Source organism: Juglans microcarpa x Juglans regia, chromosome 3D (assembly GCF_004785595.1).
Source record: "Juglans microcarpa x Juglans regia isolate MS1-56 chromosome 3D, Jm3101_v1.0, whole genome shotgun sequence".
NCBI lineage: Eukaryota > Viridiplantae > Streptophyta > Magnoliopsida > Fagales > Juglandaceae > Juglans > Juglans microcarpa x Juglans regia.
In genome coordinates, this window is record NC_054598.1 from 5,532,275 (window position 1) to 5,552,500 (window position 20,226).

Genomic DNA, 20,226 nt, shown 5'->3' on the forward strand with positions numbered 1-20,226 from the left:
ACTGTTAAAATTTTGAAATATTGGTTTTACTGCGGGGGAATGACGTGGATGAGTTGGGGGTTTAAATTTGGTGGAACCGCCACCACGCACGAGATAGTGGCAAGTGCGAGGTCTTTGGAGAAAAAATAAACAAAAACAAAAACAAAAAATAGAAATTGAGCGGGAATAACTGGTGTCCGCCGAGCCAGACAAATTGGAAAATGACAACCGAGGATAAAATATTTTCGATTATTATTAAAAGAGTAAATTTTTTAAATAAATTATCTTTATATTTTTATTTTAAATTTTGTAATATTTATATTTTCAATTTTGATTAAATCAGTTCCTTCATCAATTCATAATTATTAAATCAGGTCTTAGATATACAAATCTTTTTAAAATATGCTAATACTATTAATAAAAATCCATTTTTTTCCGATGAGTCCCTTTTCTTTAAAAAATTCGCATGTTAATAACATGTTAAAATGACATATTAGTACAAATAATTGTGTATATATTTATTTAGTAACGACATTGGTATCTTGACAATATATTAATAGAATGATTAATTTATTTCTTGATTTTTTCAAATGACATTTGGTATTAGTTGCTGCAATTGACACGGTATTTTAAGGTTGTGTTTGGTAAGAGAATTAGCCTAATTATTATTTATTATTATTCATAAATATTTAACTATTATTAATAAATTATTCACTATTTTTTTTACTATTCGCAAATCGAGATCAACTCAGCATCCAAATATAGTCTCACTCGTTTATTTTTGCAGATAAAATGAATTGAGATAAAAATTAAAAATTGAATAAAATATTATTATTATTTTAGAATTTGAAAAAGTTAAATTTTTTATTTTATTTTATTTTATATGTGAAGTTGAAAAATGTGTAATGATTAAATTAAATGAGATGAGATGTGTTGTGAAAATAAATTAGGCTAAGAGATTATTTTTTAAAAAATTAAGGGGTTATTAGATCATACTAACAAAACAACTAATTCAATCAAAATTAAAAGTAGTAAAAGTAAAATGTTTAAAATTAGAGAACAGAATAATTTATTAAAAAAAATTATGAGAACTATTTTAATAGTTAATTTAGTATTTTAAGTTGAAAAAATCTATTAATCATCAATTTTACTATCATTTTTTTATTATTATATGATATGACATTAAATGATAGATTCACAGGTAAAATATAATAAATAATTTATGAACATATAATATCACATCATGAAATAATATGAGAATAATGAAAATTAAGATGATAAGTAACATTATCTGAGTTAAGTTATTTATGAATGACATTAGGTTGTGTTTAGATGTTGAACTGAGCTCAATTGAGTTGAGTTCTTTATAAATAGTAATGAATTGAGTAGTAAAAAAAATTATGTGAGACTTATTTAAACTAAATTTAAAGTGTATTTAAATATTAAGATGAGTTTAATCTTTTTTATGAAAAATTAAAATAAAAATTATAAATTTTACGTATTAAAATGTTTAAGTTAAAAAAAAGTTAAAATTAAACTGAATTCAATTTCTTGGACCCGTTAAAGTTGTCTGAAATACCTGAAAATTTTAAAATCAAAAAGGAAAAAGAAAATCCGAAACTGTGTGGACGTGACGAGGAGCGTCATGTGGGAAAAGTAGTGTTGTCTGTATTCCTTGAATCGTTGGGAACATGCCACGTTGCGAAATACCCAATTACCTAACGGCAAAGAAAAGTCCAGAGATTTTCTGATTTGGTCAAAAGCTGAATAAAAATTATTGTAATAAAAAATTTAATACTATTTTTTTAAAAAGTTTTAAAAAAATTAAATTATTTATTATATTTATATAAAAATTTTAAAAAATATATAATAATTAGATAAACATCTCATCTATTAAACCAAACGAGACTTTAAACTTTTACATTCAATAATGTCACTGTCCTTTGCCCAACGTACTTTTTATCAGATGGTATAATGGTCTCTAATAGTACAATCAGCTAACCCTCTTATTTAAAAAAAAAAATGTCACTATCCTCTTCGCGTATATATATTGTTCAAGTATACTAATAGGCTAATATTAATATTATTAATCTATTATATAGTCTAATATATTATATAGCTATAGTTAGGGGTATAAGTTTGGACCGAAAAACTGGACCAATTCTTGTAACCTTAAAACCGGCCGGACTCCGTCCAGTTCCAGTTCCATAGTTTTCAAGATCGGACTGGACCAGACCGGCCCGATTGGAAATAAAAAATAAAAAAATAAAAATTATATATATATAAGTTTTATACAAAATTAATATTATACAAAATATTTCTTATATATAAGTTTTATATATAATATATAATTATATATGAAATAATTTCATATTATAATTTAAAATTTATAATATAAAATGTTAATCTTAAATATGAACATTTGTAATTTGTTTGATCCTATGTTATTAATATAATTGTATATAAGATAATGTTATTATAACTTATAAAATAAAATTTTAATCTTAAATGTGAAAATTTAATTTATCATATGCTTTAAAAATAAAATATATATTTAAATTATTAATAACATTTTATTTATAGCTATACTAATATATAACTAATTATACTGATATATTATATATAGCTAAATAATCACTATACTAAATAATCACATATAAAATAATGATATAGTAATTAATTAATACTAATTACTAAGACTAAATTACTATACTAATACTATTACTATAATAAATTACTATACTAATACTATCACGATAATACTATCAATAATATAGTTATAATAAATTAAACTCACTATAACAATTAACAAATACTAATATAACAATTAACAAACTCACTGCAGCTATAATTATACTTATAGTCTAATATAGACTATAGTTATACTTATATTATATAGCTATACTAATATATAGCTATAATAATAGTATAATATTAATACTATTATATAGTCTAACTAATTTTAATAATCTAATATTGACTATAGTTATACTTATACTACTAGAGTTATATTAAATCACTAAAACTAATACTAATATATAACTAATACTAATATATGATTGCAAAAAAAAAAAAAAAAACTAATGCTAATATATAGCTATACTAATAGTCTAATATTAATACTATTATATAGTCTAATATTAATACTATTATATAGTCTAATATTAATACTATTATATAGTCTAATATTAATACTATTATATAGTCTAATATATTATTTAGCTATACTAATACATAAGTCTAACTATTTAACTAATAGTCTAATACTAGTAGCCTAACATAGACTATAGTTATACTTATACTAATATAGCTATACTAAATCACTAAAAGTTTATAACTAATACAAATATATAACTATACTAATAGGCTAATATTAATACTATTATATAGTCTAATATATTATATAGCTATACTAATATACAAGTCTATAACTATTTAACTAATAGTCTAATACTAATAGTTTAATATAGACTATAGTTATAGTTATACTAATATAGTTATACTAAATCACTATAACTAATACTAATATATATAATATAACTATACTAATAGACTAATATTAATACTATTAATCTATTATATAGTCTAATATATTATATGGCTATACTAATATATAAGTCTATAACTATTTAACTAATACTAATAGTTTAATATAGACTATAGTTATAGTTATACTGATATAGTTATACTAAATCACTATAAGTAATACTAATATATAACTATACTAATAGACTAATATTAATACTATTAGACTATAGTATATTAAATGTATTACAAATATATATATATATATATTATATAGTCTAATATATAATATATTTGACTATAGTATATTAAATGTATTACAAATATTTATATATAGTTATATTAAATCACTATAGTCTATTAAATGTATTACATTGAAAATAGTATCATTTAAAAAAAAACACATTGAAAATAATTAAATATTAATTAAATAGAAAAGCCAAACGGCACCGTTTTCATGACAATTAAACGGTTAAACACTTAAACCCTAAAAAGTTGTCACTATCCTTTTCGTGTATATATATTGTTCAAGTATTTTAAAAATAATAAAATGTCATTATCCTTTTTCGTGTATATATTGTTCAAGTATTTTAAAAATCATCCCATATTTTCCGTACTTTTTCCTTGTAATAACCAAAAATATTAAAGAATGAATAGAAAAATTATATTTATAATTACAGGATAAGTAAATTTTACGTGCTCTTTTTTAAAGAAACAATTAAATAAACAAATTTATATAAACAAATTATCTTTTTTTGATGAACTCATTTTAAAAAAAAAAATATGCAAAACTTACTCATCTCAAAATTATATATAATATTACTCGAATGATAAATTCTTGGAGGCTTTCGAACAATATCAACATATTAACTTATATAAAAAATATTATTTCAATAGCAACAGGGCCGTGTAGAAAAAAATGAGAAAAGAAGCTCAATATGACCTCCATTATACCTTTATATTTTTTGTTCTCTGGCCAAGAACAACCGTGCAGTTCAAACTCGTGTTTTATCAAGTCAAGCTACGAAAGTAGTACTTTGTTTTTAATATGAACAAATATTATAGATGCAAAAGATCTTGTATACTGATGTGGCATATTGTAAGTGTGTTACGTCTCATTTTTTTTCCTCTTTCTTTCTCTCCCCTCTCTCGTGTTTGCCATGGTGGTTGGGTATGACCTCATGGTGGGCAAAAAACAATGGCAATCCAAGCGACACCATCGGTGGGGACATAAAGTTGCCGTGAGCTCGTTGTGCATTGTGTGCGTGGTCGATGGCAGCATGTTAGTTGGTTGGGGTGTTCGGGAACCACCCCTGAGCCTGTAGAAGTTTCTAACAGTCTAAGTAGCAACTGTCGAAGGGGACACAAAGCTCACAGCAGTGCCGTGCACGGTTTGTATGGTCGACGGTAGTCATCCATTGGCTGGGGTGGTCAGAAACCACCACTAAGACACACGCATGGTCAAGATTCATGTTTGTAAAATTCATTTATGTCTCTATCAATCCTCTTTATGTCTCATGTTTACTGGGGGGCAATCACGAAGACATTTTACCTGGCGCGTAGAGTTATAAGGATTGATGCATATTAAAAAAAGAATTTTGCTACTCATCATTTCCACGCACCACACAACACATTTTTTTTTTTATTTTTTTGAAGTGGCCGAACCATTAGATTTTTACGTTCACCAAATATATTAATTAATATGTAAGCTGATTAATAGAGGGACAAGAAATTAAAAGCGTCCAAGGCAAAAAAGTTACACCAAGTATTAAAGGCTCAAGTCAATGTCTAGGGTCTTAATATATACAATATATCGACCAAATTAAGTAAAGTAAATTTGTAGTGATCATCTTCATGGTCCACTTTTAAAGATATACACTTCCATGTGCAACTCGTAGATCACTGTGGCCAACTTTCGGTTTTGTTCGACTAGTCAGTCGCATGGTCAAGTAGGTTTGTACCATTACACTCACCAGCATAATCAAAACTTGATCCTACGTTTGCACATCTTTGTTACTCTTTAGGAGTCATCATCAATATTTATTATGAAATCTGTAGTATTTAATATTGTCAGTAGATAATTTTTAAATGATGAAATCCTTACATAAATATTTAATAATATATATAAATTGTTCATTTTCATAAAGTAATCAAAATAGAAATTTGTTGATATTGTAAGGTAATTTTCCCCACCTCATAAAGCCTATTGAACCTCAGCCCTATGTCCGGCCCAAGTGTAACTAGGACTGTATAGGGAGCAAGGTGTCTATCAGGGAAGGGAGTCGAGTAACTGATAAGACATGTCAGCCTAACATCGCACAACCACATTTTGAACCTGGGAACTTGCATAAGACGCCACGAGAAATGCAGAAGACTCTCGATCCATTGACATCAGAACATCTACGGTTCACAGGGGATGAAAGCAAGGCCTAAAAATCACGCCGCATTAATGGCGCCACTACCAAGCTACATGACACATTTATAGTGCCGCCGCAGAGTCACACCGCATTAAATGACTCTGATAGCAAAAACAGTAGGATGGACACGAACTTTGTGCCTTGTGGAGACAAACATAATCTGCACCTCTGCTAATCCACAGTATAAATAGCAAGCTCTAGGTACAAGAAACTCTCTCTGATCACTAGACTCTCTCACTTCTTTACAAACTTTCAATAATATTTACTAATTTTGGCATTAGAGATTCCCCGGCCCGAAGGCCACCCTCTTCTAGTTGTCTTTCCTCATATCTTTGGTAGGCTCCTTTTGGAAGACTTGAGTTGTCGGAACCGGACTCAAATATATGCGAAACATGATGTTAACAGATGCTATTACCACCTAGGTCATTTTTTGCTATTGAAGATGAAAAATACTCTAGACATAAATGAATTATACAAAATTAATCTCACAAATTTACATAGTTTGATGTGATTCGTCAGATTATAAATTTACTTTTATTGTAAACTATATCTAATAAATATGAAGAAACCACGTTAGTTTGTGATATTACTTTTGTATAATTCTTTTATAAATATAGCACTCTTCTTTAAAGAAAAATAAATAATATTTGCAGTTATAAAATGCGCACTCATTTTTAAAAAAATGAATAAATATGATATCTATATATAAAAATTAATTTTTTTAATGATGAACCCACTCTTTTAAAAAATAAAACTAAGTGATTCTTGCACAATTCATAATTATATATAATATCACACTCGAATAAATAGTAGATTTAGCTCACCTGCCATGATTGCTGAACCACAGGGCCAACTACTAAACTTCCACAATATTTGATTTTGAACCACAAGGCAATTAACAAAAAGATGAAGCAAAGTTTCTTTTGCCTAGTTGCACATAGGACAATATTCTTGTTGTAAGTTCGAAACAATGTTGCTCAGCGTAGCCCTAGTTGGGAGAATGTCCCAAATCATTTTCCAAAGTAAAAACTTGTGATGAACATGTATTTTCAATCTCAAAAGGTTTTTGAAGTTGGGTGCCGGAAAATTTTGAAGGATGATGAAGCCTAAATTTGTTGTTGCAAGGTAGTAGGCTGTTTTATCTGAAAATTTCCCATTGTAATTTGGAAGCCATATCACTATGTTGCTTCTCTGACTGCATTAAGGAAAATGAATTTTTTGAACTTGTTCTATGCTGTCCTGTTGGAACAATGTAAGCATTTTCTCAGTGTTCCAAATGAATTATTGGTTATGATGTCAGAAACTTTTAAGTGGGGATATACCTCATTCATGTTCTAGATAGGCTTTGGCTTGAAAGCTTCCATGTTTGGTGTCCAAGGTTCTGTCCACACGTTTACTGACAGACCATCGAAGATTTGGAAGCACGAGCCTTTTGCTAACAGGTCTCTCGTCTTTAGAATTCCTTTTCATAACCACAAGTCAGATGCTTTTGGAATCGCACTTGTGAATGTGACTGGGTTGAGGTTTTTTATTAATAGGATCTCCTTCCAATCCATTGTTACTCTAACTCAATTCCTAGCTTGTTTTTGTTAATAATGTTAAATGCATTGTCTCCATTAATCTGAGGCCCAATCCGCCTAGGTGTTTTGTCTGGCATATTGATTTCCATGATTTCATATACAAATTATGAATTTTCCCTTTTGGGAAACTCTACCAGAATAGACTTGCACACTGAGATAGGCAACAATAATGATTGCATTCGATAAGTTGGAATCAAGCTTGAAACCGATATAATTAGCATTGTATGTCCAGCTTGAGAAAGTACTTTGGCTAATTCAGTATTATTCAACTATGAGGTCAATTAGCCAAAGTTCTTTCAAGGGATTTGATTTGTATAATCATAGTATGTGCAAGTTTTGCTTTTTCTTTTTCTTTTTTTTGAAAAAAATTAGATAATTTAGGACTTACACGAAAATGAGTGCGCAAAATTTACACACCTATACATAGCATTCCTCTTCTCTCAATACTTCATTCGAGTCTAAGTTTTTTTTTTCCCTTTTTTATAATGTTAAATAGACTTCATATTGTGCATGAAGTTGGTTAGGTATGCTTTTATTACCAGAAACGAACATGATTTTTCAAATACCTTAATTCGTTGACTAAGTCTCGTTTGTTTTCTCAAAATTTTTTAACTCATCTCATCTAATTATTATAAATTTTTTAAATTTTCACATAAAATAAAATAAACAATCCAACTTTTTTCAAATGAAAAAAAAAATTAAAATAATATATTTTAACAATATTTTATTAAATTTTCAACTTTTATCTCAATTTATATAATCTCATCGAAAACAAACGAGACATAAGTTATTATTAGGTTTGTGGAGTTTTATTTTGTGAACTGAGAAGCGCTAGATAGATTGTTCGCTCAACTGTCACTCAAGCAAAATTTATACAGATTGATTGTTCGAGGTGCACACAATAGCGCGCTCGAGCAAATCACAACCCTAGTGTTTGCTCGAGGTGCACTCAATGGTTGGCTTGAGCACATGTTTGACAGATTGTTCACTTAAGGCGCTCAACACTCTGCTTGGCCAAATGATAAGGTTGGGTAAAATTTGCATAATTGATGTAAAAAAAATCCCACATTGAATTGGATAAATTTAAAATAATTTATATTTTTGCTATAGTAGTTGGTTAAATATTAACATATTAGTTTCTCACTCCAAATAAAAATACTATTTGGTTTGTGATTAAGAAATTTAGATAGAAATTTAGATGAGTTTAATCAAATATTTTTTGTTATTAACATTAAATGATTTTTGAAAATATAATTTTTTAATATTAATTTAATTAGAATATAATTATTATTAATATTTAATTGGTAGAGCTATCAAATGTGATAAAAATAAATTAAATAAAAAAATTATTAAATTAATAATATTTTGTTATTATATAGAGAATGAATTGATAATCCAATGTGGGGATTGAATTTAAATGAAATAGATAAATGTAAAAAAATACGATATTGACTAAATTTTGAAGATAAATTTGATCAAGTCAATAATGATGCTCTTAACCGGTAGATCTGTGTAGGCAGCTTATCTCCAACGAACATCCATATTTTAATCTTAATCTGAAGTTGTATGTTAATGGCAAATAATGCATCTTCCGAATCTCCGATCTCAGTCCCTTTAGAATTCTATTACTACCCTGTACCCCTTTTCCCAACCAGGCAATGCCTCACCGTCACTTGCCTTGTTTATTACACCCGGACTCTTGAAATGCACTAGCAGAGGGCCAATTCTTTGTGTAAACACAAAGTTAATGGTGAATGGATAAAGTTCGCGAAATCACGATTCAGAGCAATGCTATTTTTCAATGGTAATGTTCATTGTTGGTTCATTTTTCAGTTAAGAAAGAATGCGAGCTATATGATCATTTGACTTTTTCATTTATTGCAGCGGTTTGAACTTTTAGTGTAAAATAAAAAAATGGTTACCTGATTTTTAAATTTGAAAATATTGTAAAAATTAGATGAGATTAGATGTATTGTGAAAATAAATAAGGTCTTGCCATTAGCATTCTTTCTTAGCCAAAAAATGCACGAACATTCATGATATAAGAGGTTGACAGGAAATAAAAAAAAATACTCTTATTGTCAACTTATTACTTATTGAGTAATTTTACATACAATCGTGAAGTGCGTAAATGTCGTGTAATCTTTTTGAAAAAAAATGAGGTCTACTATTAAAAAATTAATTTTTTTCATGTGGATTCCATGTTTTATTTATTTTTTTCAAAATAATTAGCAACGGTTGCACAATTCACGATTGTAAATATATTTTCTTTTATTTTTTTTAGATATGCTTACAAGTCATTTTTATAATTTTTATATAATTATATATTAAATGAGAGATATTTTTATAAAATAATTTATAAAAATAATATCACTTTATATAAATACCCTCAATTTAATGTATGGTTAGATACAAGTTGTAAAAAATAGTTGTAAGTATATTATTTTCCTTTTTCTTCTAATATTTATTTTTCATTCCCTTAACTTCACGAGCCATTACCAATCAGCTGTCCAAACCACCAAAAAAGATGCAGACGAAGGACTTTAAAATAGATTAAAGGAAAAATGGTACCGGACACAATTGTGGATTTTCCTAAACTAGAAACGTCCCAAAGACGGTTAGTTCTGTTACTTTTAACCGCTTAAAGGCCCGTGAGAGCATAACCTACGAGGAAAACGGATATGCAAAAGTACCTTATGCTGCTTCTGCTATTTTGGTTCGATGTTGCATTTTTGTTCTCTTTTCATGCAAACTTCATAATCTGCCTGAAGGAGTGCGAATAAAGAATACATGTTCTCGTTGGGTTCTTCGGAAAGATTGATTGGCACATGAGACCTTTTATTTTTATGAATGTGGTGGTGGTCCCTACTCCTTTGTGGTCAGTGATGATCGTGACTGTGACCAGAAGCTACTTAGCTGTCACCTCCGCTGGGTGCTGTACCAGTGGCTCACGTGCAACCAGAAAAAAAAAAATGGGACATCTCTCTCATGTGGGGTTCCGTTTTATCTTGGAGTTAGATAGAAGACTGGTTTTATATAAATTTATTGTAAAAAAAATGGGTTCTTCTGATAAAAAATATTTTTTTTACACTTTTTTTAAAAATAAAATTCACTTTTTTACAAGAGTTTATATAAAATTTATTATTTACAAATTTTTACAAATCATTTATTTTTATCTTGTCTTCCCCTAGATATTCTCCTTTTTTTGTTCGGTCAGGTTCCGAAATGCAAGCACGAGGTGGTCCGGAACTCGGTCTTGGCGATTATGGGCCAACACTTTCCCTGTAGTCCTTGTGAGGATTGGGCTTAATTTACAAGCCCACATTCACTCTTGGCATTTCTTTTCGCTCCTTGCGGATTAAGGTGATCACATTTCTGTGAAGTCGTAGGCCTTGAAACGGCATCATCTGAAGTGATGATTGTCTCTTCAACATAGCCAAATGGTTACATGCTTTGTCGATGGCTTTTTTAACCAAAACTTCATCAGAAAATAAGGTTGTATTTTCTAGTAACATCCCAACCTCTTGTTAAAATGAAAAGTTATATGCTCTCGAAAAAGGAAAAAAATTAGTAACATGCATATTAGCCAATAGCCATGGTTCAAAACGACACCTTGACGCTGTTTGCCTTTTCTTCTTTCTTCGATGAATTGTCTCCTATTCGTTAATCCAACGAGTTTCCAATTTCCATACTCAGCTCCCTTATCCGCGCGGAAAGCAAGCAAGTGTGCTTCGGTCAAATACTATGCTTTCCTCGATTCACTGTCCCACTAGTTCATTTCTGTTTCTCCTGCCCTCATCACCAAAACATGGTACCTCTCTCTCTCTCTCTCTCTTTCTCTCTCTCTGCAAGTAGTTTTTATAATGTCATAGTACACAGTTTAGCTATGACTTTCACTGTTTGATGTGTTTACTCTTCGCCAAATTTGCACAAGTTTCATCATATCCTCGGCCTGATCAAGATTGCAACCATCAACATCATTATTGTCCGACTTTACCATATTCTGGTTATGGGTTCAATTTCTCAACGAATATTATCTTATCTTGATGACCCAGGACATCGTGGTTCGAGGGAGGCACATTTGAGAACTGGGTTATGTAATTTCGTGAGCAAACCAAGACCAAGAGCAATGATCTCTGCGACCCAGGAAGGCAAACCTGAAGTGGGTCTTCAAGTTGGCGAGCGGCTTTATCTTGGGATGGACTTTGGCACGTCCGGTGCCAGGTTTGCGCTCATCGACAAGCGAGGGACTATCCACGCCGAAGGGAGGAGGGAGTATCCGCCGTATAAGGTAATGATAGTTGGTGGAGTATCCACGAAGCTTATGTCCACAATGGATAATTTCTAACACCAGCCTTTGTGAAAGTGGGATGCAAATGAATGTTTGGAATTCTTACCAAACCCAAATTTCGAGTAGCAGTGGGAAGTTGAGTGCCTCACTTTCTAGATTAGTAGTGTGTGTGGAGGTTGGGGGATCCCCACCTGTGAATTGAACATGGGAAGACGAGGATACCAGTATTCGGGGAGGGATCCTCATTCAAACCCTATTCAACTGGTTCGAGTTGGGAGGGGATTCTCCTCTCTGGTACTGTTAAATTAGCATTTGTTCCAAAAAATTATGATAAAAGAAATAAATTTAATAATTTAGATTATATCTACTCTTGTATAAATCAAGTTGGGAGAGGGATCGTGGCAGGGCGTAAGGGAGGGATCCCCTCCCCCTGTTCAATTCATAGCTGCGGAGAGGATCCTCGCCCTCAGCTGTTGTCATTGTCTGTACAAAAACAAATTTGGATAAATTGGGTGCATTAATTGAGCTTCTACCTCATGCGCTGAGTGAGGATCTCGAATATCACCTCAGGATACATAACAAGAAGATGTGATGTGCTATTTGTATTACTTCAACAACGTTAATTGCCCTGGTAAGTTGAAAGTTTTGTTTCTGTTGTCTAGAAAGAGCAAAGAAACAATGGATTGGATACGTTCTTGGAAATCGACACTTTTCTTGCTGCTTGAAGACATTCCACTTCATCTTCGCGAACTTGTTGTTTCCATTTCTCTTGATGGGACTTCTGCAACTACTATAATTGTGGACAGGTGGATGCCTTGCAGATCTGTTCCCTATTCTTGCGTTAATTTTCTTTTCCATGCGGAGATGCATTTAAGTTGGCATTCTGATTTTGGTAATGCAGCACAACTGGAGAACCATTGTGGAGACCTTTGCTCTACAATGAGAGTTGTTCTGATGCTTTACCGACAGTAAAATCTATTGCTCCTGCAAACCATACAGTTTGCTCTGGGTCCTCGACTTTGTGCAAGCTCGTCTCCTGGTGGAACATGGTCGATTCAGATAAAAAACTTGCAACATTGTTGCATCAAGCGGATTGGCTTTTGTGGCTTCTTCATGGAAATCTCGGAGTGACTGATTACAATAATGCTCTGAAGGTATTTTTGACCAGTTTTTTCCATTTATGAATTTCTATCTCCACCACTCATAAATCATGTTCATGTGTTGGAAAAGAAATTATTCTTCTTCTTTATCTTTCACAGGTTGGCTATGATCCTGAACTTGACTCTTATCCACATTGGTTGCTCGCTCAGCCCTATTCTCAATTTTTACCATCTGTTAAAGCTCCTGGAACTCCAATTGGATTTTTGAAAGAGGACTTTAAAACCAAATATGGTATGTCTTCATCCCACTGAGTAGTCCGGTAATGAAGGCTACGTGCCTTTGTACTTTTCTGCTTAGACTCGATGTAGTCCGGTAGTGAAAGCTATAAGCCATTTTGCTTTTCTACTTAGACTCAATTCTTAGGTACGTTGGTGTCAATTAGAAGATTGTTCAAATTGTTTTCCACTGGGATCTCACAGTTTAGGGGATACATTCCATCAGAAGATCTCCACTTCTAAAAAAAAATCCATTGGACTATTTGGTGTAATTTTACTTTTACCAAAACACATCCATGCAGGTTTTCCAAAGGACTGTGTTGTATGCACGGGAACCACAGATAGTATAGCGGCTTTTCTTGCAGCTCAGGCAACACAACCAGGGAAAGCTGTGAGAATTTTCTACACTCATGATTGTTCTCTTTTTTGTCATAAAGAAAATTGTAATGCATGTTTAGGCTTGCTATATAGCCAGGACCGCATCAGGCTACACTGTTGTTGAATAAGATAAAATTTTGCCATCTTCTCATTATAGACCTCACATTTAGCATTGCAAAGTCAAATGTGTAAGTCACCATACTGCAGGTATTGCATTTGGCAGTGCTACTGGTTTCATGCTCCAGATGTTGCATTTCTAATTTTCCTAATAAAGTTTTGCTTAACCACGATGCAGTTAGTTGTTCTCTGAATTGGTTCCTGGTTTATATTTATAATGTTCATATTCAGGTCACTTCTTTGGGTTCAACCCTTGCTGTCAAGCTACTAAGCACCAGTAGGATTGACGATGCACAATATGGGGTGTACAGTCATCGTCTTGATGATAAGTGGCTAGTTGGAGGTGCTTCAAATACCGGTGGAGCTGTTCTTCGACAAATTTTTACTGATGAGCAGTTGGAGCACTTAAGTGAACAGATTGATCCCATGAAAACGTCTCCACTAGACTACTACCCTCTGCCAACTGTGGGAGAGAGATTTCCTGTGGCAGATCCAAATATGGCTCCTAGGTAATAAATCTCATCCAAAAGTCTAGATGGAATTTAGAAGATTATCATAACTATTCGTAAGTCTAATAGAATGTCATTTTAATATTACTTGTGAAAAAAATAATAATCTCAATTTTATATTCAGGTCCTTTTTATACATTCTTGAATCTTAATTTTGGGAGAAGCATACTCTGTAATTGGCATGTTAAGGTATTTATAGGGTAGCAACTTTGGTCTAAAACCATAATATGTAGATTAATGTCCCGTTTGGATAGTGAAATAGATGAGATGGATTTAGATGAAAGTTGAATAACATATTGTTAGAATATTATTTTTTAATATTATTATTGTTTTGAGATTTGAAAAAGTTGAATTGTTTATTATATTTTGTGTGAGAATTTGGAAAAGTTGTAATGATGAGATGAGATGAGATGAAACCGTTTCTGTATCTAAACGGGACCTAATTTTGCGACTGCAACATGCTTCATGATAGGAAATATGAAGAATCAATTCCAACTGAAAAGGCCTTGAAAACGACTATTCACAACATTTAAGTATGTTCTTGGTGCTTGGTCAATTGTTCTTTGAGATCAACATTTTTCTTTTGGTTCTTTTTGTTCTCTGGAGCATCTTAGATATTATACAGTACTGTAGAAAGCATTAAACAAATATCACCAAATTGATCTGTTTTGGAAAAGCTGAGATTTCCCTCCCGCATCTGAATTCAGATAGTGATTGTGCCAAGCTACTACGGATCTGATGATTGATTCAGTTATCATATTAGTGCAGGTTACATCCACGACCAAAGAGTGATGTGGACTATTTGCACGGGATTTTAGAATCAATTGCCCGCATCGAGGTATGAGGACTGCCTTCTATTTATGAACACCTAACCTTAAACTAGAGTCTCATGACATGGACGTCTGTGATTACATGATATACAGGCAAATGCTTACGGGTTGCTGAAGGATCTAGGAGCAACCCAAGTTGAAGAAGTGTTCACGGCTGGAGGTGGTGCAAAAAATGCCAAATGGATCAAGATACGTGAGAGAGTGCTTGGTTTGCCTGTGAGTCCTGCAATTCAGACACAGGCTGCGTATGGAGCTGCTTTATTGGCGTTGAAGGGCGCTCAACAAGGCGTCCAAGGAGTATAGGAATGATATACGTTTGGGTTGAAGCCAATGGAGGCAGAAAGCAAACTTTCAGTGCTGAATCATGTGTGGCACCATTATTAGTATCATGTATTCACTTATATATACACGCACGTGTGTATTTGTACACTTACACGCACACTCTCTCTATTAATAACTAGTTTCATTAGACATTCACAGGCAAACCAAGCACTCTCTCTATTCATAACTAGTGCATTGTGAGAATGTTACAATTTTTACTGAGTTGAATGAATCTGAGGTGCACTTTGGCGAAATAAACAAATATTAGAAGAGAAATACGCAAAGAAAATTTATATTTTGTACTTTCTAATTATTATCTGGTCTTGACGTGCATCATGAATTTTGAAAATTTAGGTGTCGTTTGGAAAGTTAAAAATTAAATAAAATATTAATAAAATATTATTTTTTAATATTATTATTATTTTAAATTTTAAAAAAATTAAATTATTTATTATATTTTATGTACAAATTTTAAAAAATTAGAATGATTAGATGAATTTTTATTTTTTATTTTATTTTTATATCCAAACTGACCTTATAACGTGCATGCATAGAGGGACGGACAGACAATGCATGTTATTGATAGTGTAGGATGTATGTCATAAGGGGGTTGATGCTTATTATCCCACACTTCACATTTTATATATTTTATTTTTTTTTATTTGTTAAACTAATTGAGTTGTTCTGCTTATCATCTATACATCACATATTTATTATAAAAAAAAATTAAAATTAAAATAGATGTGACGTGTAAATGATAAAATATAATTATTTATATTATAATTAGTTTTATGCTTTTTTGCGTCAATTCAAACCTTTCTATAAAGTTGCGTTTGGTTGTAAAACTCAATTGAGTTCAGTCTAATTTTAAATCGAGTCTAACATCCAAACACCCAATTCTTAAATTGCTAAATTTAATCTCAACTCAAAAATTCCTTATACGTGAGACTCACAACCTTTTTCAACTTAACACATATTTATATGTGAGATCTACAACCTTTTTCAATTTTTCATAAAAAATACTAAATTTATATTAACATTCAAACACAATTTATACTCAGTTTAGATGGACTTCACATAACTCTCTCTACTACTCAACTCACTATTATTTATAAAAAACTGAACTCAGCTCAACATCCAAACATAATCTAACAGGACTGCATGAACGCATTGTAGAATCGACAGTTATCTAAAAACACAAAATGTAATTTCTCAAATATTTTGAACAAAAAATCTGTATGTGTGTTCCAAATGATAAATTATTAAAGTCGAGACATTTAAAATTATCAATACATTCTAAATCTTAAACTATAAAGTTTTATTCATTTTAAATTGGGAAATGCATGGGTTGCAGATAAATTATGTGAAAAAAATTATAAATTGATGTGAATTAATATTTACAATAAAATCGAAAATCTATATATATTTTTTAAAATCCACATTGAAGTTTTCTTTTGGAAAAGATCCTGCAATAACGGTCTATTTTTTAAAATCATCATAATTAAATTTTAAAGTAATTCAGGGACATATTTACTAAAAACTAAATAACATTTCAAGAACTTTCTATTAAAAAGTTATATTATTGAAATCTCTACAAAAAAGAAAGAGCGTTTTTAAAAAAAAAATTAAAAAAATTTAATTTTTTTAAAAAAATATAAAAATATTAATAGTCATTTTTTTTAATTATTAAGCAAAGAAGAAAATTAAAAAAAATTAAAATACATCAAATGTTAAAATAAAGAGACAAAATAAGTGGAAAGTAACATCAAAAGAAAAATGATAAACATACAACACTTTATACAACAATATTTTAAAATAAGGGATATTTTTATAAAATACCTTATAAAACTAACATTATTTTATAAAAATACCCTTATTTTATAACATGTATTATGAAAAGTTTTGTATAAAATGTTGTGTGTTTATCATTACTCTTATCAAAATCTATATTTTCTACCGTAGGCAAACGCTTAGCTTTTAAGTGCACTCTTATTAGATTAGCTAAAAGCTAAATCCAATGAGTATTTAGCTATTAGAGAGCAAAATATGTTCATATTGAATTAGTTAAATTCTAAATAGAATTTAGCTACAGTAACTTTCAAAAGTTTTTCTAAATTTAAAGGTTATATACATCAAATATATATTTTATTAATTATTTATCTCTTTCTTTCTATTACATATTTCATTACAATTGATATATTAATTTGAACTAGTGATATATTAATTTAATAAGAATATGATTATTAATTAATATATAATAGGTAGAATAGTAAAATATAATAAAATAAAAAAAAATTAAATATTTTTAAAATTATTAGTTATTCATTACTATTATATAATGAATAAATATATAATTTAATATGAAGATTTGATATGAATAATTAAAATTAAATTTATCTTATATTATTTTATTATATAATAACAAAAATAACTATTTTAATATAAAAATTTATATAAATAGAATAATTAAAAATCAAACTTCTTTTTCATTTATCCAAAATATCCTTTTAACTTTGTAAGAGTGTTCTAAATTGTGATATTCGAAGAAAAAGTACCATCCCAAAAGCTTTCGACCGTTGGATGTTCACCAAGGACCAAAGACAGCGCTTAGGTCAGTTCAGTAGCGAGATCTGACGAAGGAGGATGCACACCAACCGGGTCAGATTTCAGGCAGAGGACAAGTCGGAAAGAAAAAGAAAGTAGAGCAAGTAAGAGGCAGACCAACTTCTTGTCTCATAAATTAAAAAGGAACATTCGGCCGACTCTTCAGTCTGCCTCTGCCAAATCGTTACTGTGCACCGAATCCCAACATTAAATATCTCTCTGTAAACGCAATCTTTTTCTATTCCACCATCATCATTTATCTACCTAATCCAATGCTATCCAGGATGGCCACGCCGGCTCTTGGCTTGGGCTCCACACACATTCCGATGATCCTACCGCTCGTGAGTAACCGAGTCTCGAGTGTAACCGACTTCTTCAAGCCACGATATAATATATATCTATCCATCACTTTCACCTGATTTTTCCTCACTAGGGCTGTAAATGTCTCACTCTCCAGAGCTCCAACGTTCAAGCTCCATGGATGGACTCGTATCCTTGAGAGGTTTAAATCCGGATGCACCGGTGTTCATGCCGAATCTTTATCCGCAGTTTACGCTTTATCCAATTTTTCCCACTCCTCGTCACTACTATCTATCACATCTAACCTCACATTTCTGCTACCACAACCCTTATATTCAAAGTTTTTCATGGCCAGCTCTCTATACTGACACCTACTTCCAAAGCAAGGGTTTTCCACCTCAACCGGAGAACATGCCGGCAGTTGAAGCAACGACGCCTTCAGTGACTGCGCCTTCGGAACAGACCAATAAAATGCACCGTGTTTCCAGTGTAGATCAAAGAGCAGCTGTTCAAAAGGTTAATCTGGGGAAGTATGGGACGCCATCCTGTCGGGGGCGAGGTGGTGCTTGTGTTAGGCAGGCTTGGTCGACGAAGTGTGGTAACGGTGGGAATATTGGTCGTAGAAATTCGGGGAACTTAAACGGCTATACTCGAAAGGCGGACTCTCTGAATACTCGGGGTCGGTCCTGTGCCCGGGATGAGAAGAAAAAGTCTTCTCCGGTGCTGCCTGTGCATTGTGGTGTAGGAAAAACCACCATTATGATAAGAAATATACCAAGCAAATACACGTATGATATTCCATTCATCCTCAACACACGTATATACACACACGGGAGAGACTTTGTTTATTGTTTGTTGAGTCTTCTCTGCATATTGGTTCAACTTTTGGAAACCTAGCTATGAATTTCTGGGCTTGACGTTTCCTGAATGATGTATTTGGTTGATTAAAGATATTCTTCCCCCCTTTTACCAATTCAGTTCTATTTATTTACGAAGAGGTGTGGATGTCAGCCATTTTTTTGACAAATTGGTTCAATCCTCTGATCCCTGTTAGCTGGGTTGCCCATTATCTTTATTTTCTCGGTTCATGCTTGCCTTCTGTGATTAGCTTCATTATTTTCCTTATTTCTTCCTTCTGTACATGTTACATGTTCTGTCAGACGTAAGATGTTGGTGGAATTCCTGGACGAGCATTGCAAGTTGGAGAATGAAAAAGTGGAGACTGAAGAACAAATCGTGTCCGCTTTTAATTTCGTATATTTGCCTATAGACTTCAGGTATTTCGTGTTAATTCAGCTTAATTTCCTTGTCAAGTTCGTATGTGACCCTTGACTCGAGCTCCACTTCCAATTAGTTCTATATGCAATATTTGTGCCCCTCGAGTATTGAGAAACAAAAGTCACTTGTACAGCACTGGGTGTAACAAAGGATACGCATTCGTTAACTTCACCGACCCTCGCGCCGTGTGGAAGTTTTACCTTGCGGCTAACAACCAGTCATGGGAGCTTTTTCATTCAAACAAGATACGCCAGATAGCCTTCGCAAGACTCCAGGTATAGAACTCATTGTTATTGATGCAAAAATATCTCTGCACCACCCATCATTATCTGTCTCATGTTTTGATTTTGAAAATGTTGAACAGGGAGAGGAACTGGTGAGGCACTTTGAGAGTATGGGATTTCCGTGTGAATCGGACGAAGTCTTGCCTGTGTCCTTTAGCCCTCCTCGCGATGGCTCGAGGGATTTCGGGAAACAAAGTATAGTGGGGAGATGTATCCGCACGGGACCTCGTGGACACAGGCACGAGAGGGTTCGCTGAGCACAGACACAGGCTTGCACAATGAAATCTTAGCCGTTGGACCTGGTGGCTCTGATGATTGATGAGACAAGTTTCTTGTCAATTTCTTCATCATCATCATGCTTTGGCTTTTTTTCTTCAGCTCTTAGTTTGGTTTAAATTCCTTCTATTTTAGTTGGGGTTGTAATTTCTAGACGCTTA

General features: G+C 31.8%; 2 protein-coding genes across 5 annotated transcripts in view; both read left to right on the top strand.

Moving 5' to 3' along the window:
• The first annotated feature begins 11,035 nt into the window (after window positions 1-11,035).
• LOC121256225 (D-ribulose kinase) lies at window positions 11,036-15,487 on the top strand. Of its 4 annotated transcripts, none has more exons than XM_041156916.1 (9): window positions 11,036-11,312; window positions 11,557-11,792; window positions 12,459-12,598; window positions 12,694-12,946; window positions 13,052-13,184; window positions 13,471-13,559; window positions 13,895-14,172; window positions 14,936-15,010; window positions 15,096-15,237. In XM_041156916.1, exons 1-8 carry the CDS (start codon window positions 11,246-11,248, stop codon window positions 14,988-14,990), a joined length of 1,251 nt encoding a protein of 416 aa, XP_041012850.1. In that variant the 5' UTR covers window positions 11,036-11,245; the 3' UTR covers window positions 14,991-15,010; window positions 15,096-15,237. The 4 variants fall into 4 exon arrangements, with proteins under 4 accessions (XP_041012850.1, XP_041012849.1, XP_041012851.1 ...); XM_041156915.1 differs by having other exon boundaries at window positions 11,040-11,312; window positions 14,941-15,010; window positions 15,096-15,487; XM_041156917.1 differs by lacking the exon at window positions 11,036-11,312 and adding an exon at window positions 11,868-11,927 and having other exon boundaries at window positions 11,657-11,792; window positions 12,455-12,598; window positions 14,941-15,010; window positions 15,096-15,487.
• A 2,814-nt stretch (window positions 15,488-18,301) lies between these two features.
• LOC121256110 (protein terminal ear1 homolog) overlaps window positions 18,302-20,226 on the top strand; it is a 2,124-nt gene continuing 199 nt past the window's right edge. The window contains exons 1-4 of the mRNA XM_041156759.1: window positions 18,302-19,015; window positions 19,388-19,504; window positions 19,639-19,780; window positions 19,870-20,226. The exon at window positions 19,870-20,226 is cut by the window's right edge and continues 199 nt beyond it. Of these exons, the coding sequence (XP_041012693.1) occupies window positions 18,369-19,015; window positions 19,388-19,504; window positions 19,639-19,780; window positions 19,870-20,046 (1,083 nt within the window). The 5' untranslated portion in view covers window positions 18,302-18,368 and the 3' untranslated portion in view covers window positions 20,047-20,226. The remainder of the gene's footprint in view (window positions 19,016-19,387; window positions 19,505-19,638; window positions 19,781-19,869) is intronic.